At 35.9% G+C, this 20975-nt stretch overlaps 4 protein-coding genes across 4 annotated transcripts in view; 3 read left to right on the top strand and 1 right to left on the bottom strand.

Moving 5' to 3' along the window:
• Window positions 1-302: 302 nt before the first annotated feature.
• LOC108778606 (carboxylesterase 1E) lies at window positions 303-3816 on the bottom strand. Its single transcript, XM_018545828.1, has 7 exons — window positions 3559-3816; window positions 2315-2594; window positions 1930-2115; window positions 1585-1864; window positions 1034-1509; window positions 666-951; window positions 303-588 (listed from the first exon to the last, which is right to left on the bottom strand). The coding sequence occupies exons 1-7, from the start codon at window positions 3814-3816 to the stop codon at window positions 303-305; spliced, it is 2052 nt and encodes a 683-aa protein (XP_018401330.1).
• Window positions 3817-4580: 764 nt separating this feature from the next.
• Window positions 4581-6352, top strand: RpL8 (ribosomal protein L8). The gene is made up of 5 exons (XM_018545830.1): window positions 4581-4636; window positions 4905-5052; window positions 5311-5452; window positions 5603-5916; window positions 6120-6352. The coding sequence occupies exons 2-5, from the start codon at window positions 4915-4917 to the stop codon at window positions 6297-6299; spliced, it is 774 nt and encodes a 257-aa protein (XP_018401332.1). The 5' UTR covers window positions 4581-4636; window positions 4905-4914; the 3' UTR covers window positions 6300-6352.
• A 1874-nt stretch (window positions 6353-8226) lies between these two features.
• Window positions 8227-12944, top strand: bel (ATP-dependent RNA helicase bel). The gene is made up of 8 exons (XM_018545827.1): window positions 8227-8630; window positions 9213-9294; window positions 9815-10329; window positions 10415-10887; window positions 10960-11264; window positions 11381-11680; window positions 11768-12076; window positions 12413-12944. Exons 1-8 carry the CDS (start codon window positions 8586-8588, stop codon window positions 12517-12519), a joined length of 2136 nt encoding a protein of 711 aa, XP_018401329.1. The 5' UTR covers window positions 8227-8585; the 3' UTR covers window positions 12520-12944.
• Window positions 12945-20028: 7084 nt separating this feature from the next.
• The window catches only part of P58IPK (dnaJ homolog subfamily C member P58IPK), a 3746-nt gene continuing 2799 nt past the window's right edge, over window positions 20029-20975 (top strand). The window contains exons 1-3 of the mRNA XM_018545779.1: window positions 20029-20202; window positions 20292-20402; window positions 20531-20730. Coding sequence (XP_018401281.1) covers window positions 20157-20202; window positions 20292-20402; window positions 20531-20730 — 357 coding nt within the window. The 5' untranslated portion in view covers window positions 20029-20156. The remainder of the gene's footprint in view (window positions 20203-20291; window positions 20403-20530; window positions 20731-20975) is intronic.

The raw sequence follows: 20975 nt of genomic DNA, 5'->3' as shown, positions 1-20975 counted from the left end.
ATCCATCTGATTTTCTTCATTTTCTTTATCCGACATCCTATTTTTTTATCTATTGTCGCATCTTATATTATACTTAATCAACAGAGTTTATACGGAAACTGTAAAAGAACTAAGTAAGAACTGTAAGAACTAAGTAAAAAGGCATCTCAAGATTATATAAATGAATGGGAAGAAATGGACGATAAAGTTCTAAAAAGTTTAAGTTTGTTTCACGACGAGATAAAATCAAATGATTAGATGATTTTATTTTACATATACTTTTACAATTTAAAAAATATGCATAAACATGTGTTATGAATAATTCAACCGCCAAATGGTATCGGCAATATAGGTACCTTTGGTAATAATCTGTTATTCATTTTTTGTTTTGTTATATTCTTTTTTGATTCTTCAATATTTTGATCTATCAATTTGTCTGCAGTATTGGGACCGGGAACAAATGTATTGAGTGTGTCAATAGGTTTTTGAATTATAGATATTGCTTCTTTAGCACCTTGTTGTACTAATTGAAGAGGTATTTTGTATAAACTGCATGTTGGTGATTGTAATCGTTCTGGTACAACCGTCCATAATCCCATTTCACAGTATCTAGAGTTAACATATGAATAGTTTTATTAATCATGTACTCCGAAATTAATATATAATGTAATTTTTCGCAACCTTACCTAAAATTATTCATAATTTTTGGAGTTGTCGTGATGCTGACGAAAGAATTTGTGTCATCCGAGAATCTTGGAATTATGTCTGGCACCCAAGTGCTGTCATTAGAATGTACATTTGTAGTAGGTGTGTTAAGCGTGCCACTTCTCGCGAAATTTGCTATCATATCCGTAAAAATGTCAGTTACTCGTTCGTCTGCTTCGTCAAATCCTCTGCCATCGCTCACTTTTTCGCCGGTAATTGTATTTCGATCAAAGATGAATCCTAGATCATCGCCGTGATTTAAATCACCTATAACAAAATTGTTAAATGTTAACGTTGTGCAAGAAGAATACGACGTGTGATATATTTTATCAATTATTATAAATTATACCGTCCAAGGATCGCTTAGCATCGACGATCGGCAATCCAGTAAGAAAGCCTTTGCCATAATTTCTTTTTCCTTTGTGATCAAAAGTATACAAAAACGTATTTGCCCTTTTAGACCAGTGGTCAATGGTTAAAAATGCGGGAGCATTGTAGAGCGAATCGCTCAAAGCTTCCGCAACTTTCTCAACATTATTCGGTGTGCCATCACCTTGGAGTATGTTAAGATAGCCGCGGAAAGCTTGCGGAACCAACCGTGATCCGTTTTGCATATTTGGTATTGTTCCTTGCAAATACGGTATGAAATCATTGGTCAAATAATCTGGTACCGTGCTCAGTTTGTTTTGCACTTCGTCTTTGTATTGACCAAAAATTGCACCTCCTGTTTCATCCTTCATGACTCCCGTTAATAGTGGTATAGACGGAAAATTGCCGAGCCTCAAAGAATCCACCGGTGATTCGGTCATAAAATTCGGAAGTGATCTAAAAACGATCGAGTAGTAAGTTTGATTTAAAAACGGCTCAGTTTAATAATTTGCTCTCGGTAAATTATTTTACCTTCCATCGTTGGGTCCTTCTATGACAGGACCAGGTCCAAGTAGACTGGCTAAACCGGAAACGAAACCTCGAACAGTTGTACGAATGTTCTCCAATTTGGAATCGGTACTGATTAATTTTTCAACTGGCAATTCTCGCAGACAGTCCACCATTCTGCGAGTATCGTTTGTTGGACAGCCGTTTTTCTGAGCTATGTTTCTGGCGGTCTTAGAAGGGTCCTTATCGACAGCAAAGTGAGATAAAATGGTTCCGGACATCGCGATTAAACCACTGAAGTAATCTATAAATATATGTATAAGAATATAAAGATGTGTATGCTTGCAGCGAGATAGATCATGCCCTTACTTTCGCAGAATTTTGATAAGGATAACATCATAGCGGAACTGGCTCCGGTGCCGTGACCGAAGGCTATGACCTTGTTCGGGTCACCACCAAAGAAATGTATGTAATTTTTCACCCAGTCGACGGCTAGCACCATATCGAACAAGCCGTTGTTTCCCGGCATTTCCTGTGTACCTGTGCTTAAAAATCCTGAAAGAGAGATTCGGTACATTTTCTTGTCTATCCATACAAAAAATTAACATTCCTATAAGAAGTTTTATAGACAATACGCGTTGTTTGAAAGATATCTTTATGTCTTTTAAATTCTTTTAGACATATATATATGTCTCAAAATACATCTTTATAATAAGCTGTATCTTGTATCTTTTCTTCATTGTGTTTTAATTACCTAACGTTCCCAATCTGTACTGGATAGATACGACGACCAGCTTTTTCTTAATCAAGTGTCTCATTTCGTATTGACACGCCGCACCTCTTCTAAAACCACCCCCGTGGATCCATATCAGCACAGGATAACCGCTGCTGGAATCTGGAAGTGATGGGGTGAAAATGTTCAGAAAGAGACAATCTTCGCTTCCGATAATGGTGTTATTGTGGCTGGCTTGAGGACAAGGAGGTCCCCACGTAGTGGCGTTGTATTCTCCTTCGAGATATACGGGTGAAGCTCGCTGAAAAATTTGTTTTTTTATTGAAAATAAAGGTATTACTTTGGGTAATGATATAGTTTCATTATTTTTTTTGAAATTTTAAAGCACATAAGAAAAAGTCAAAATATGTTTATTGTATTAATAGCAATTGTTAAAATTGTTTAACTTTAGTTAATTAATTTATATTTCTGTATAAATATATAAAAAATATATATATACAGAGATATAGATATTTTATTATATATATCTAAAAAATATATAATTATATTTAATTAACATTATAATGAATGATTAATTATATGTATATGTTTGATTAATGTATGCCAAATTGTAGTATTAATTAATTTTTATTAAATAATATTGTTTTCGACAATAAGCTTTTTTCGATACTTCCTTTTTTTTAGGCAGAATTGATAACATGTATCAAATTCATTAAATTAAATCTTCGTGACAGGATGTACTGAGAGATAAAATAAATGTTTCGTTCTGCCCGATTGCATTATCGATTATTAAATAGCGTAAAAAATATCACAAAAAAGAACTCCTTTGTGCTTACGTATAAGACAGCTATTATTATTCGAGATTGCACGTTAAAGCGGTGTACACGTTTACTCCATAGGTCAATGAATTCAATTATCACGTATATATCGTGAGATGCTTTTCTAATGCCACAGTTCACATAACGGTTTAAAAACTTCTTAACGTAGTTAAGATGTATTTGCAAGTGTTAAATAAAAAAATATTAATCCAATAAATTGTTTTTTTAGTATTAAGTCTTCAATTCAATTTAATTCTTATCCGATAAAATATATCGATCGAATTGTTTAAAATTTGAATCAATTTTATCGTTAATATCTTATTGCATATAATACACATAAATAAGAGCTGCAAAAAATGTGCAAAACTTTTTAATCATATTATTATGATATATTTGTAATATATTGATTTTATATTGTTATAATTATTATTGTACTTATATACCTACCTGAAATCTAGCTCGACCAATTGGTGGCTGTCCATATCTGATTCCACGAAAAACATAGAACCCCTTGTTAAAATCGCGAGTGCCGATAATGTACGCGTGTCGATCATTTTTATTCACAAAAACTACTGGGTCGTCCTCGGGAGGCTGTGCGGCCGGAACACCGCCAACAATTCTCTTTTGTCTAATCACATTTGCGTTTCTGGCATTTGTTAATAAGCAAAGCAAAAGGATGATGAGCGAAACAATGCGTCCATTCATCTCGAATACGTGCGTTGAAATAAAAGAATTATAGTTTGCGTCTCTCGTCAAGCATATATTGTTATGAACGAACTGGTGGGGATGCATGTCATGCACTCTTTAGTGTATGGAATCTTTATTATTAACAAGTTATTTTATAATTAAGTGATTATAATAAATTATAAATAATACAAAATAATTAAAATAATTTATAGATTTTGTAGTTATCTAAAATTTAATTTCTATTTAAAAGAGCGTTCTTCTCAGTGTAATTATAACAATATAAGATCATTCTTTTTAATAAAATTTTTTAAAAAAGACTACAATAAGACTTTATATAGAATCGATAAAACTTTACAATATTATATATTTATAATAGAATAATAGATAGGTATATATAAAAAATAATCTGACAATATAAGGACTACAACAATAAAAAAAAACACCATGTATAATTAATATGGAATGGAATATATAATTAAATATAAAATAATAAATAAGTAATTAAATTTGTAAGTTCCTAGACATCAAATCTCTAGAAAGAAATGTTCTTCCCTGACAAGAAAATTTATTTATAGAGATAACTTAAATAATTATCTGCAGCTATTAATTAACGTATAATTTACACACTTCGTTCATCTTATTTATTAAAACATCAAAATGCAAAAATGTGTACAGAATATAATTAATCAGATATGCTACGGGAAATAAGTTTGAATCGAACGCTACTTTGGCGGGCTGACTATGTGATCAAGCGAAGCACTGTTAATAACCTCCAAATCACAGTAAACTTTCGTCAACTTCCGTCCCGTCTCTTCTCTCTTTGATGTCGGCTCTTTTGGTAATTGTACATAGGACGTTGTTGGCGTGAATTATCCTCGTTGATCTACCGTTCTTGAGACGCATCGGTTGAACACAATTTTCGATTACGTGTCTCTGTTTCATGTGCGTAAAATGCACTTGATATTTTCTGAAGTCGTGAAATGATAATAGAGTTGCATTTCGAACGGTATTGTGAGGTTAAGATGCGCCAACCGAAATCCACAACGTGACGAGTGTGATGTGAGTGTCATCGTGGCTAAATGATAGTTAACGTAGTTTCTTTTCAGATTTTGAGCCATGGGTAGAGTAATTCGTGCACAGCGTAAAGGTGCGGGATCCGTCTTCCGATCTCATACCAAGAGGAGGAAGGGAGCACCGAAACTGCGATCTTTAGACTTCTCTGAGAGGCATGGATTCATCAAGGGTGTCGTGAAGGTTTGCAACAACTTTCTATTCTATTCGGGACACTTCTAATTAGAACAATTATAGAATACAGCTGGATTTATTCGAATTGTGAATTAGATTACAAGATCTAATTCTTTGAGTCTTATACTAATGATGATATTCAACATACCTACGTCTGATTGATTAGATGACGTTAAATTAGAGGCTCTTTCTGAAGATTTGTTATGTTACAAATGTATTTTAATTAATTTAATAAATTATTCAAGAGGTATTTCTATTTTCATTTAGGACATTATCCATGATCCTGGTCGTGGAGCGCCATTAGCCGTTGTACATTTCCGTGATCCTTACAAGTTTAAAACACGTAAGGAATTATTTATCGCACCTGAGGGAATGTATACCGGACAATTTTTGTATTGCGGAAAAAAAGGTATGTACAATAACTTCTAAATAAATAGTATTGAATGGAGAAAAATTGATGCTTTATGATGAAGTAACTATTGTCATTTATAAGCATTTGATATATTACGTATTAATTTTGATTAATAATGAGATTATATAACATTTTCAAATTTTCCAGCCAATCTCCAGATTGGAAATGTGATGCCAGTTGGTATGATGCCAGAAGGTACGATCGTCTGTAACTTGGAAGAGAAGACTGGTGATAGAGGTCGATTGGCTAGAGCTTCTGGCAATTATGCCACAGTAATAACACACAATCCTGATACCAAGAAAACGAGAGTTAAGTTACCTTCTGGCGCAAAGAAAGTCATTCCTTCCAACAACAGAGCAATGGTTGGAATTGTCGCTGGTGGTGGACGTATAGATAAGCCTATACTTAAAGCTGGTAGAGCTTACCACAAGTACAAGGCGAAGAGGAATTGCTGGCCTAAGGTATATCTTTTTGAGTTTCACGATGTTGCTATATGATCACACAGAGAATTACATTTTTTCAATGATGGTAACTAATTGTAAGACATTTGAAACCCGAAGAAATTCATGTGGAATTTTTTTTAACTGAGTTAACACAAAGCTTTTATGTTGAGCTCATGGTATGCTTTTTATTGCCGTATTTGAGACACTTGAAACTTTTGCAGGTTCGTGGTGTTGCCATGAATCCCGTGGAGCATCCTCACGGTGGTGGTAATCATCAACACATCGGTAAAGCGTCCACTGTCAAACGTGGCACCAGCGCTGGTCGTAAGATTGGTCTCATTGCTGCTCGTCGTACTGGTAGAATTAGAGGAGGCAAGACCGATACAAAGAAGGACGATTAAATTAAACACTGATATTTGGGAACATATTGTATAATAAAGGAAAATTTACAAAATTGTATTTACTATATTCAAACAAATTCTGCGAATTCTAACGAGGTATTTTGGACAGCTGAAGATTGAGGTTGAAATGTAGGGAGAAATAGGTTTCCTGTACCTACAATTTATTAGATGTCATAATCTTATTTAGAATTTAATTGAAAGACAGCTTGTATCTTTGGAGCTAACAAATTCTTTTATCAAAATTTTTTATTATAGCCATTATAAAAATTGGTTTTATTATAATTTAATACTCAAACTGAAAAGTCCATTTTATAGTAATTATAGAGAAATTAGTAAGAATCTTTATATTTAATTATGATTAATCTCTCCGGAATTTAATACAATATGTTATAGTTGAAGTGTTAACTTCAGTAAACATATACTTACTAGTCACTGTTTACATTTATTTATAGTACAACAAACTACAATTTACTAAATTAACACTTCAGTGTGACATAAATATATTTAATTTTGAAGAAGTTCGCACATTAATTAATTCATACATATATCCATGGGTGTAAGGAAACAAGGTGTAGCGCGGCGCATGAGGCTGGTCAGGTGGTACGGGGCTAACCAATGAGAGAATTTTGCCAAAATGTGGTTGAAACGCGGTTGATTTGAAAATGCGAGAAAGCGTAAATATTAAACTGATTATATATATACAGAAAATAATGTATAAAAAATGATTGTAATTGCTTTATGATTCGCTTGCTGTAGGAATAGAATGAAAACAATATTTCTTAAATGCATTACTTATGATTTAACATAAAAGAAATATATGGTGATAATGTCGAATAAAATATTGGCAACATTTTATTAATAAGATTTGTACTTTTTATTAAAAATGAAAAATACACATATAAGCCATATAACGTAAGAATGCAGTAAATGATTAAATTATAAGGATTAAATACTTGGGTTTAAGTGGCTTAAAAATTTGAAATACTAAGTTCGAGTGTTGAAATTCCTGTAAAGTTATTTTTAAGCAATTAATAAATAAAATTAATAAATTAAAAATTTCTAATTAAAAAATATATGTTTTGAATAATGTTTTTATTTAATTGTTTAAAATAATAACCAGTTATTAAGAAACCAAAAATAAAAAATGAATTTTTGTCAAATGTTTCATATTTATTGAAAACTACAAGAAACGTTAAATTAACCCTTTAACGTCAAAATTGCTGTTCGTCTTCGATAAAATAATGCCGCAGTTGATGGAAACGACAAAATATATTTCTGGATATCTATATCGGGCTATTTTCGATAAAATATTATATATTTTACGACCTTCCTTGCAAATACATGCAGTCACGTACAATATATATAAGCCTGTATGCGTTTTGTTTATCTCCGGTGGTATGTACAACCGTACCTTCGTGTCTCCCGTTCGGCCGGCTTCGGCAGTTTTCGTACATTTTGGCAAAATTTACCGATTGGTTGAACGAAAATCCACTGCGCATCTCCCTTCGTGCTACACCTTGTTTCCTTACACCATGCATATATCTGTATCGAAACAGATATATGTATTCGTAACCTATATTGATATTAGCAGCATTATCTGCATCAAAAAAATTTTAATCTTTGCAACTGCATTAAAGAAAAGTATCTACTTACACGAATTTCAAATTAAAAATGCTCGATAATTTGAATTACCCAGCCGTGCTTTCTATTGGTTTACATCGTCTCTGTCTCGTATAATAATTAATAATATTCAGAATATAAATTTTCAAATTTTTGCGTGTAGCGATAAGGGGGATTCTCTTCTTAAACATACCGCATTTCGTCGCCCCTGATATCCGGCGGAAATCAGGCCGTCACCATTTTGGCAGTTCGGGCTCTCGGCCATTTTTGTTGCGTCAACGTCGAGTCTCGAGTGTGGCTAGGACTCGCGCTTTCCTAGCAGTCACGCCAGTTGCCTCTGAGATTTCATCGTATCGTGTTAAACGAAAGACTTAACCGGCACGCGCCGTTTTTCGATAAACTGATAAAGAATCGGGCCAAATCACGAAGATAACGAATCTATCGCCTGGCGAGGAGTATTATATCAGTCCACGAGACGACAAAGAGACCGAAGGCGAGGAGAGAGACAGAGATAGCGCGTTGGGACGCGTTGGGAATTTTTTCGACTCGAGTGTGTGTGTGAGAGAGAGAGCGAGAGAGAGAGAGAGAAAGAGAGCGAGAGAGAAGACAAGTTAAAAGGGCTTCAAGCGACAGAGCTGCGAAAACTACGCACCGAGGCGGAGTAATATGAGTAATGCAGCCAACCAGAATGGATCAGGTCTAGAGCAGCAGGTAAGAAAAAAAAAGGACAAGAGAAAGGACCGCAGGAGGCATTGTTCTCCCCGGGGAAGCGTCCCTCTATTATTTTCCTCCCAATCCTTTGTTATTTTTGTATTTTTTACGCGATTTTGCATTTTATCGTGATCTGTGGGATTCCCTTGCGAGTGAATGACCGTTCTCGCAGCAGAACGCTCCGAATTCCGAAGGGAATTTCCTTTATCCGATCGAAGAGAGGATAAGAGAGAGAGAGAGAGAGAGAGAAGGAGAGCATCATGGGCCGTCGTCACTCGTCGACCCGCTCGTGACGTACGCTACGTATAATGGCGGCAAGCGATTCCGGGAACGGCATGTCTCGCGTCGCGACGCGCTCGCTCTCTCTTTCTCCTCGCGCTTCCTTCAGCTCGTTCCCATAAGAGGATTGCTCACGACAGCGAGGGCAGAGGGGAGCCCTCCGCATACAAGTCAGATTTTCGCAAAACCTGATCGAGATGACTCATCATCGGATCGGATGATAACGACTTTTATCCGCGCGAGTACCACGCGGTTACAGTCTACGATACGAGACGTCTAACCTGAGTTTCTGTTCCCCTACAGCTAGCTGGTCTGGACTTGCAGGGCTCCCGCCAACCAAGTGGGGGCCGTTACGTTCCACCGCATCTTCGTCATAAAGCTGCGAGTGAGTATAGGAGCTTGTTGAAGCTGTTAATCTGTAAGCTGAAGTATAGAGAGGTTGTCTTTTTAAAAAAAAATTATTGGTTATTGTCTATAGTTCTATGACAGAGTATTGAATGCTTCATAATACAATAGATTGACATGTCGAGACTGATAAGCATATCTTGGCCAGCAGACTGTCTTGATCGTAGTTTTATATTTATAAACTTAGCTTTATAAACTAGTGTGTTCAGTAGATAAAGTGGCTGGATATGATTCTTTAATGGATGTTTTCCATTTAATGACACAAGTATCGTTTCATCTTTGTTATTCTCTGAATGTCAAGAAAGACAGAATGATGTTTATGTTCACTTGTGTCACTAAATAGAAAGCATCTAATATGACTGGTTCATATTTATTTAAAAATCTCGCGTGAAACTAAGAATAAGAATCAATTATATTAAAATATCTTACAATAGTTGTAAGTGTACTCTTTTTGTTGAAAACAGAGAAATATAACAAGTATATATTTTTTTTATCAACAGGTAATCCACCCTCGGATTTAAATTACTCTTCCAACTCAAGACCGTTTGGAGACAGAGACAGAGGAGGAGATCGCGATCGCGACCGTGAAAGAGAACGTGATCGAGATAGGGGCAGAGGTGGTTATCGTGACTCACGGAGTCCTCGCGACGTCGATTTTGCGAACTTTGGAAATTTTGGTGGACGCAATAGACGCAATCAAGAAAATGGAAGAGATTATAGATACTCCAACTCCGAACGCGATCGACCAATTAGCGGCAACGATCGCTGGCAGGAGCCTATTAGAAATGATCGCTGGCAAGACAACAGAAATGACAGAATGGGCGGCGGAAGATGGGGCGACGACAGAGGCAGCAGAGGCGGTAGAGGCGAGGTCGACTGGACGATCCCCACTGCCAGAGATGAGCGATTGGAGCTGGAGCTGTTTGGCTCTGGCAATACTGGGATCAATTTTAGCAAATATGAGGATATCCCAGTTGAGGCTACCGGAGAGAATATACCACCACACATCGCATCTGTGAGTGCAATATACATATGGGACTTTATAGAGCACTGATATATTTTTTCTACTTTTTAATTGATCTGTTTTTTTAATTTTTCAGTTTGACGAGGTTAAGCTGACAGAGATAATAAAGAATAGCATCGCCTTGGCAGGATACGATAAGCCTACACCGGTACAGAAGTATGCGATACCAATCATCATCGAACGCCGTGATGTGATGGCCTGCGCTCAAACCGGGTCTGGTAAAACAGCGGCCTTCTTAGTGCCAATACTGAATCAGATTTATGAGAGCGGACCGCGACCACCACCACCGCAAGCAAATTCCTCCGGCAGGCGTAAACAGTATCCATTAGGTTTAGTGTTGGCTCCCACGAGAGAGCTTGCTACACAGATATACGACGAAGCACGGAAGTTTGCATACCGATCGCGTATGCGTCCCGCGGTCGTATATGGTGGTTCCAACATAGTAGATCAAATGCGCGAGTTAGATCGCGGATGCCACTTACTTGTGGCGACGCCTGGGCGTCTAGTCGACATGCTGGGACGTGGTAAAATTGGCTTGCATAATTGCCGGTACGTTCATGTCACGCAATGGTTGACTTAACAATATATAGCACGATTATTTATTATTTATTTATATTTCAGATTCTTGGTACTCGATGAAGCCGATCGCATGTTGGATATGGGTTTTGAACCACAGATAAGACGTATTGTTCAAGAGGATAACATGCCACCGACTGGAGAGAGACAGACTCTCATGTTCTCTGCTACTTTCCCGAAAGAGATTCAAATGTTAGCTAGAGATTTCCTCAGCAACTACATTTTCTTGGCGGTTGGTCGCGTGGGATCGACCTCCGAGAATATTACACAGAAGATAGTATGGGTAGAGGAACATGACAAACGTTCATACCTACTTGATTTACTACAAGCTAGCAACTTTTCAGATCCTAGTAAGTTGCACTCGAGACTCAAATTAATCAACAATAAAAAATTTTTGATTTTAATTTATCTTATAATTGATATGTATAATAAAAAAAGATTAATATATTATACTTGTATCACGCAGCTGCTGAGTCACTCACCCTAGTATTCGTGGAGACTAAAAAAGGTGCCGACATGCTCGAAGAATATTTGGCCTCAATGGGATATCCAGTTACTAGCATTCACGGTGATAGAACTCAACGCGAGCGAGAGGAAGCATTGCGTCGGTTTCGTGCGGGCAAAGCACCGATTCTGGTCGCTACCGCAGTGGCAGCACGTGGTCTCGATATACCACATGTTAAGCATGTTATTAATTTTGATTTGCCCGGTGACGTTGAAGAATATGTTCATCGTATCGGTCGTACCGGTCGTATGGGCAATTTAGGTTTGTTTCATTTTAAAGTTATTGCATTACTAGCAATCTAAAAAGGAAGACAAGACACATAACACTGCGTCTTGTTTTATAATTCAGGTCTGGCCACGTCATTCTTTAATCATAAGAATCATAATTTGGTACGTGATTTGGTATCACTGCTTATCGAAGCCAATCAGGAACTTCCACTCTGGTTGGATGACATGTATACCGAAGCGAGATATTCCGGAGGTGGATCTCGACGACCAGGCGGCGGCGGCGGCGGCGGCGGTGGTGGTGGTGGTGGCGGCGGTGGTGGCACCAAGGGACGCTTCAGTGGTGGCGGCTTTGGTGCAAGAGATTATCGTCAACAGCCCAGTTCTGGGTCTGGTCGTAGTAATGGACCCTCTAGACCTGGTGGTTATGGAGGTAAGTGAAATAATTACTAACATGATTAATATATTGCTAATATTAATAAATTACTAATTTAAAAATTTATATAAGGATAGTACAATTAATAGTTTTTTTAAATATTATACCCCCCCTTTTTTTTTATTATATTACATATACCATTACATTTATTTTAATATAGTATATTACAAAATATTAATTTATCATAATATATATTGCATATATATATATATATATATGTATATGTATAAATTACACATATAGATATATATATTTATTTATTGTAAGCTACATATTATATAAAATGTAATAATTTATCTTTATTATACATGTTATTTATGTATCTCATTACAGGCGGTTATTCAAGTTACGGAGGTAACTATAATAATTCATCGTACAATAATTCCACTAATAATGGCAACAGTGGTGGCCCTGACTGGTGGGGAGCATGGGACAAGTAGACAATTATATTTCATCTCTTTCTACTTCTACCATCATTATTATTATTACTCTACACGCAAATTAATTATATGTAAGAAAGACACGACATCATGTCTGACACTACACATGTGTTTTGCGCGCGTATACATGTACCATGCGCAGAGTACAGACAGTTTCACGTATTCACGTTTTCGCTGACTGCCTGTGCACTTCGAGTTTTTGGATGAGAAGTAAAAAAAAAAGAATACTTATATTTAAATTTCACTATATTATATTTGTTTGTGAGCGATAAATTGACAAATCCTGCGTGCAATTTAGTATTCGCGCCGGTGGATCGCCGGAGAATATTTCACATATGAATGATCTCACCATAAAAAGTGCGAGTATGGTAAATAGGATTTGTTCAACACTTATTTAGTTAGAGGTCCATCCAACATTTCGTTGCCGTGCGTGCTGAGAAACACAAGTAGTATAAACATTGATGAATCAAATCAGTAAATCGTTAATCCCTGTTCGAAGGGAATAACGATATAACACATAGTAGCTGAAGAAACTTAGTAAAATTTTTTAGAACTCCTGTCGAGACTATGGGGCTCATCGTAACTTTATTATTTACATATTCTTTTTTTTTTTTTTTAGAGGGTGCGGTAGGCGTATCTTCGGTAATTATAGCGTTTAAACGTTTGACTGTTATAAAACATTTTAATGCACAAGTATTTTATTGCCTTGCTATCATAATGGCCAGTAAAAGTGCAGTTTCGTTCAAATGGATGGCATAATTCTTTATTTATATATGCACGTTTATCGCCTAGGATACGCCAAATTACCGTCGCTATAGATTATATATAAATATATATATGATGATTCCTTATTATTTTTTTCCTTAATTTGCTGTAGTTCAGCGACGAATGGTACTTTGTTGTTTTGCCGTCCCCAAAGAGAGACGATATTGCACCGGCAATATGGGTTTATTTGAATTAGCAACGTGAATTTTTCGGGGATCGACGGTTTTGCTATTGAGAAGAATAAAATGGCAACACCACAGGCTACGTCTTAGGATACCTTTAGAAATCTCTCATTTTTATTATAGCCTGATATACACATCGATAATTTAGAAAATTTCAAGACGGCGCTTATGCGATTTACAGCCGGCAGTTATTTTCATAAGTTATTCTCACATAACTTTAGCCATTACAGTGAAACTTCAATACGTAACGGTGGTTATATAATGTCAATGTAAAGAGTTATATATTCCGTCATAATGTAAAATTTGTGTTTAAAGTAATAGTTCTTTTGTTTGTTGATAAAATTGTTCACGATCTTTGCATTGTCTCTCTTCCACGTTGTAAACATTTACGGCCTTATATAGATGACGAAGAAATTTTTAGAAATACCTCTGTAATGAATCTAGAGGTTTCACTGTATAAACGTGGCTAGATATGTTTTAGTGAAAAAAAAAACAGGTATATATATATATATATAAATATTTTATGTACCTGAGCTTGAGTGGTTCTACAAACGGAACTGCGTTGATCCCACGTAGAAGCGTGCTTCTCGAATAGCATTTCTAAATGTAACGGAGACGTTGCCCTGCGAAATTTATTTGGCGCTTTATACAAAAATCTTAGTCTGCAGTACCGAATGCGAATGTGTGAGTGCTTATATGGAAGATAAATTATATTGAGACGGGTTAAAAATACGGTTGCAGTTACAGAAGGGTATTAAAACAAAGAGCAAAGGGAGCGATGCTTTTGCATTGATATAGCGGGCTCTATCTTCATTAAGAAAAAAGGGGAGGGGGGGAAAAGATAGAAAGCAGCATAAGCCTCTTAAGGGAGACACACGGGGCGCACTCATATTATTTTCTAGCTGTATTTATCAGTATGATACGCGCGTTATATATATAAATACATAACACTAAAATAATTGAGAAACGACTGTGATATCGAACGATCTTGTGACATTCAATTTCCACGCGAATTGATGAACGAACAATTAACGGAATAACAAATACAATAAATATGTATTAATTAATCGGTATTGAATGTCGGGAAGGTAAACTAGCTCAGTTTGTTTGAGCTAAGAACAAGAATATTAAGTCGTTAACAGTTAATACACACAAGACAACGTGGCTGTTGTCCGATCGGGGAGGGCTGAACGCTAGGCTCTTATGGTCCCGGAGACCTTTCTAGGGCATTGTTTCTGCTTAAAGTAACGCGCATTAATGATATATAGGTGACGCGAACTCGCGAAGTCATTTATGGTTGAATGATGATAATGATGATGATAATGGTTAGGGCTTTGTAGGATGTCGATATCGTTTTGTGCTAAACGTCGGATTCTTGTCTATCTAATCTACTACGTGAGGGAAAAAGTACAAATTCGATTTGCGTCACAACCGACAGGATTTTTAGACATGTCATACTTATACCTGTTATATTACTAGATTTAATAGTGCAATTCGCGTGCGTGAATCGTATGCCGTGTGACCGTGGACCAAGGTGTGAATGAATTCCTCTTTTACAAGAGAGATTGATAATTATTTCATCTAGAGCATTCAAAGGGTGTGGTAGAGTTTAACGAAGTAAAATATCGTTGGCTTCCGACCGTTGGGTGCGAGTGTTCTCAAATTTTTAATACAATTCGTCATCGAGGCTATATTATGTCAGCTCTCGGAGACCCTGCCAAGAACGTTGCTTACAGAGAGGGTTCTTTCGTGGACGGCGGTACTTCTCGTCCCTTTGTGTATCATTTCTTGAGGAAACTTGCATCTGTTCCGAGACTGATGTTACACACGCAGACTTCTTGCGTCTCCTTTCCTATTTTATTTTGTATTATTTTATAAAAAATGACGAAGGAAAAGGTATCAATAAAGTTCCGATTATACGGGATAATTGTTTACGAACAAAAGCATATTATATAACTGAACAAATTTAATGATACGATTTTATCATTAACTCTTGGATGCATGAAAAATGAGAGCTTTGAGACCTTTTCTTTCTTCTAGATAATTTCTATGAAATATCATCCCGTGTTGTCTTTTTTCATCAATACTCGATTTAAAATTTATCCCATTAGGAGACCACGCATCCAAGGGTTAAAGTTCAACTGCATTACGATGCGTTCGTTAGGTATTCGCGACGCGTCGATCGCGTGTTACGCGTTTTAATCAGTCCTATGCATTTTGAAATGACACTTTGTTTGCATCTTACGTGGTGGGCAGAGAAGAGTATTTCAAATAGCGGTGATTATAACGAACGCCGCTTCCACACTGTTATTGTCATTTAGTTTTTCTTCCCTTCAAATGTGATAGCGTTCCACTATCGAAATCGATCACCGATTGGCGAAGAAAGTATCATCTTATTTTTTAATCACAATCTGCCATCGGCGATTTCATGACAGAGTTTTTTAAGAGTTAAAATAGATTCTTCAGATTTCCTTGGATCTACAAATTATTAATCGCTTATTTTTTAATAGCATTTAATCAATTTCTTTACATTGTAAAATGGGATAACTTTGGCCTAAATTTAAAAAAAAAAGTCTAGTCAATACGCATGTTCAAAACCAGAACATAAAACGACTTAAGAAAACATTTTTAAGACGTTTTTAAAATATCTTATGTTCCGATTTTAATATGCTATCTGGACAATATCAAGAATTTGAACCAAAATTTTTCCGTTTTACTATACCATAAATTCTTGAAGAGTTAAAATAGACAAATTTCGTTTTGTACTTCTCATAAATCTGAGACACGTAATATCGAACCTGATTATTGTCGAATGTTCCTGCAAAATAGTCAAATGTCCACCGTGTAATAAACTCACATATGTGTAAATTAAATGTACGGTACTATGATTTTTTATAGCGTATTAGCATACTTAGGAGAGATAGAAAAACGATATACCGCGATTATATTATTTATTGATCGATTTAGTATTTATTTTCTATGTTTCGGAAGGTAAACAGTAAATGTATCTTCTGTACTGTACACGTACTTTTCGTCTCATGTTTGGTCCTCTGAAGTATATCGGACGAGCAGCCTTAGGGAAAAAAAAAAGAAAACACTTTACGGATACAAATATAAAGAATGGAATATATGATCAGACGAAAGATTAATTTAAAGAGTATAGTGCGAGGAAAGGCAAGGAAAAAGGAAGGGCAGAGTGTGAAGCGAAAACAAGAAAGGGGGCTAAAGGGCATCGAATGAACAGACATTAATGAGGGGGATAAAATAAAAAGAAGGAGATGGGAAAAGCGGCGTTGACTGTGACTGCAATCATTTACCAAGGGGTAAAAAGGAATTCCGCAAGACAAACACATTACACATCGTATGAAATGTAAAACGCGAACGCTCGCGCGATTATATACTACAGACGCTGGGCGAATGAGGATGTCGCCGGCGAGTCGCGGTGAAATTGTTCACGTGCGAATAGTCTTGTATTTTTTATTATTTTACATTAAGCGCGCGCGTCGATTGGAAGGATTTCCGACCGACGTTTGTCGAGAGGAGGAACGGGCGCGTAGTTCCATTCTCTGTCTTTATGATCCCCTTGAGGCCGAGGATTACACACATTCTACAAAAGCCGTTACTTAAGCTTTAAATTTTATAGACTTTCTACAATAAGCTACTACCTAAGCTTTAAGTCTTGAGAACGTAAAAAATTAACCAATCACAGTCGAATATGAGAAGAATAATCGATTATGATTGGTCAATTTCTTACGATATATAAGACTTAAAGTTTGGGTAATGGCTTATTGTAGGAAGCCAATTAATCAAATGTGAGAAAAATAATTGACTTGTTCAATTTTTTACGGCTTAAGACTTAAGTTTAAGTACAGCTTATTGCAGAAAACTCATTACAGGATGCTTTCCAGCAAGAGACACAGATGACGCAGTGTGATACAATGAATGATCACATCCTTGTTGTTTGCCAATGTTAAACAAGATGAAATGATTATTGTGTTACACTGTGTCGTTTGCTAGAAAGCATCAACAAACTTTCATAGGAAAGAGAAAAAAAGCGCCTGTTTCTCCTCGAAGGAGCGCCTGCGAGGTGGGATGGCAAAAGAAATGTCTTCTAACTTGTTCCGAGCGATTTTTCGATTTGGTACGAGGACGTATGTTATGCGCATGTAACCGGAGAAAAAAAAATCGGAAGAAAAATTCGCCTGCGTGCGGCGAAAAAGTTGCCAAGAGTTGGCAAAGGGGATTGACGACATGCGTACGCTCCTCGGGCGTTATTTAACTTGTAACCGTAATGATACTGCTATTCACTTCACTCGCATATTCGAGCGGGAGGGGTGTCTTTAACGGAACGGTGAACGTACCATTCTGTCGGTCTCTTGTTTAATAATTTGCACATTTACACGCGCTAATGTAGAAGCGAAACCGGATATGCGAACAAAAATGAAAAAAAGCGAGTATTCCGAATGAATCGTTGTAAGGCCGTATATATGTATATACATATATAAGCATGTACATATATATATGCGCATTGGATAAATTGATTAAAAACAAAAAGGAGAGCGGTTTCTAAAGCGGAATGGGGAAAGGAGAAATTGATCAAAAAGGAAGAAGGAAAGGGTTCATCAGCATGTGTCGTATATTTATTCTTCATTAGCAATAAATCTCCCTGTGCGCGTTTCTCTTTTCTTTCTCCATTTCTTCGATTCCTCCTTTCCCCAATTTCTTAGCGTTTTAGACGCTCTTCCGTACACGTACTTCTTGCGTGCGTAGGCATATAACGTATGCTCGTGAAGAAATGATGTAGAGTGTCAATATTGTTACAAAAAAAAATACCTCATACGGGACGATCACATATTAATTCGGTGTTCTTTCATTCGGTGAATTTTCCGTTTATTTATAGTATTATGCGAAGAGAAGGAAGAAAGAGTGACAGGAGCCTTCTACAAAATGAATATAATAAAGATTACAAAAGTATTAAGACTTTCTCTTTCATCGCTTTTATCTGCGTGCTCTGAAGATCCTTACATATTGAAAGCGATTAAATCCTTTGCTATTTCCTTATGCGGCCACCCTCTGTGCCAAATGCTTGTAATTACTAAATGATTATTCCTTAACAAGAATTTATATTGCGTAAAATCTTTAATTTATTTTTTATTTTTTAAAAATAATTCTTATGATTCTGAAACACACATATACAGTGATTACCTAGACAGCTTATTTTCAAACGTACGTCTTTTTTAAAACACGCGTGTCAGATGTGTGTTTTACTTAAAGTAATCTATCAAGTTCTGATAACATTAATCACCTTATCAAGTAATATCCATGCAAATTTGATACTTTAAATTAATTGTTCTCTGGCATGTGAAAAAGACGAACTGGGCTGCGGTGAAAGTCTTACTACAAATGCTTTGAAATGTTTGATTGACTCTAGTTAGGAGAAAAAATTTTACAAATTGACTAATCAAAATATTTTAAAGCACATATATGTATGCAATATAACATCACGTTAATTATCAACATTGGAAAATTTTCTCTAAGCAATTCCTTTCTAAGTGAATTAATGATAAATGTATTATGTAATACACTTATAGTATTTTGTTAATATTGATAAAATTAAATTTTTTTATTTAATATATAGAGGAAAATTAGAAGAACAATGAATTATATAGTTAGAATCACAGGAAATGTTTTTAACTTTATAATTTATTGTTTTTAATTTTTTTTTTATGTGTCAAAAAAATAGTTTTATTTATGTTAACAATACCTGCAGTATTTTAATTTTTTATTTATATTTATATATATATATATATATTGAAAGAAATATTTTGGATTTAAAATAGTTTAAAATGAACGAATCAGAATTTTCTGCTTAAATCTACTAAATTCTAATTGAGATAACTGGGATTCTGATTGATATAATTAGAATCTTCTGATTCATTTATATTCAAGCAGATATTATTTATTTCGATGTGGAGAGAAAAATTGGAAACAATGAATTATCCAATAAACCAATAAGAAACTTCAGTGAGAATAAATTGTAATAGATTCAGATTTTTTAAAGTACGTATTCGCAAATATTAAAATCAATTCTTTTTAATCTGAATGCATTTTTATTTTATTTATATGGATTACGTGAAGTACATTTCTATGCCTTTTAACTTAAAAATAATATTAACCCTTCTGTGCCTCGTGAATACTTTCCAATTCAATTGAATTCAAAAAAGTTGTTATTTAAAATACGTATTCGGATAGATAAAATTTCAATTCATTTTTATCTATTTTTGCTTATTGTAGGGATATATTTAGTTAAAAACTTTGTTTTATAAGCGATCCTGTCTATAATTTATATATATTTTCTCTATGCATTATTTAATAAGTTAATTGCCGATTAATTTATTATTAATTTAATCGAGGTAGTCCCGTTTGCGCGGATCCCTTGACACCTCTCACATTCGTTTTTCCCGCGCAGTGCAATACTTATCGTGCTTAATTGTGCTTAATCCACGCGTAGAGTGACGACTCGTGGCTACGCCAATCGCATATGACCACGATCGCAATGGCGGCGTGGCTGGACAGTTTTGTGTTATCGGTTGGTTAGGAGTCGATCTGGCGGTGCCGAGTACGTTTAGTCTCCTTATTTACAGCAAAACACGTCGTACGCAGTGGAACCGATTTTTTTCTCCCTTAGTCATGTACAGTCTTCTGATAGTGGCACTGCTGGATCTAACTCTCGATGGTACGTGCACCCCCTAACCTTCTCTTTCACCCTTGCGTAAACTAGCCGTTCATCTGTGCGAACGATTGATAATGCCTGTTTTTTTTTAGTGGTCGGAAGTGTCTCGCAAGCGGAGATTACTAAACATTTGGAGTACGGCAGGGAATTCTTGGCGAAGGGTCAGCTACAGGATGCGCTGTCACACTACCATGCAGCCGTTGGTAGGTTGAATCGCAAATTTGCATCCGCTCTTTAAATGTTTTGGCGAGAGTGATTTTCTTGCTGACAGCTGATTTTGTGCCAGAGAGGAGGACAATGGTATAAGAGTTCAAAGCTGAAGTTCTTTCAGAGGGTGACCCGAGCAATTATTTGACATATTATAAGAGAGGTACAGTTTATTTAGCATTGGGCAAAGCCAAGTTTGCTCTCCTCGACCTCGATAAGGTTCTAGAGCTGAAGGTGGACTTTACACCAGCGAGACTGCAACGTGGTAATATTTTACTCAAACAAGCCCACTTTGATGAGGCTGAAAATGACTTTCATGATGTGGTATGTTATTCTTCATGTTTATAATAGTTGTTTTTTGGCCAGAAACACAGATGGCCCAATATAATACAGTGAATTAGAGATTCTATAACAGAGCCATGAGCAATTCTGTCAAAACAAAAGTAAAAAAGAAATGTATATGTACAGGGTGTTTCTTAATAATGCTTACTAATGATATAGTGCTCCCTGATAAAAATAAAACTGAGTCAAAACTCTATTTTGCAAAATGCTTGCAATAGTTAACAATA

The sequence above is a fragment of the Cyphomyrmex costatus genome, unplaced genomic scaffold (assembly GCF_001594065.2).
Source record: "Cyphomyrmex costatus isolate MS0001 unplaced genomic scaffold, Ccosl1.0 scaffold502, whole genome shotgun sequence".
In the NCBI taxonomy this organism is placed as follows: Eukaryota; Metazoa; Arthropoda; class Insecta; order Hymenoptera; family Formicidae; genus Cyphomyrmex; species Cyphomyrmex costatus.
The sequence above is the reverse complement of the archived record's forward strand: the minus strand, read 5'-3'. Positions and strand labels throughout refer to the sequence as shown.

Coding starts and splice junctions, on each gene's coding strand:
- bel (XM_018545827.1), top strand. CDS start 8,586: ATGAGTAATGCAGCCAACCAGAATGGATCAGGTCTAGAGCAGCAG. Junction 11,265..11,380: donor TAGCAACTTTTCAGATCCTA/GTAAGTTGCACT, acceptor TGTATCACGCAG/CTGCTGAGTCACTCACCCTA. Junction 11,681..11,767: donor CGGTCGTATGGGCAATTTAG/GTTTGTTTCATT, acceptor TTTATAATTCAG/GTCTGGCCACGTCATTCTTT.
- RpL8 (XM_018545830.1), top strand. CDS start 4,915: ATGGGTAGAGTAATTCGTGCACAGCGTAAAGGTGCGGGATCCGTCTTC. Junction 5,053..5,310: donor TCATCAAGGGTGTCGTGAAG/GTTTGCAACAAC, acceptor ATTTTCATTTAG/GACATTATCCATGATCCTGG. Junction 5,917..6,119: donor AGAGGAATTGCTGGCCTAAG/GTATATCTTTTT, acceptor AAACTTTTGCAG/GTTCGTGGTGTTGCCATGAA.
- LOC108778606 (XM_018545828.1), bottom strand. CDS start 3,816: ATGAATGGACGCATTGTTTCGCTCATCATCCTTTTGCTTTGCTTATTA. Junction 2,116..2,314: donor GTACAGATTGGGAACGTTAG/GTAATTAAAACA, acceptor TCTCTCTTTCAG/GATTTTTAAGCACAGGTACA. Junction 952..1,033: donor TGCTAAGCGATCCTTGGACG/GTATAATTTATA, acceptor ATTTTGTTATAG/GTGATTTAAATCACGGCGAT.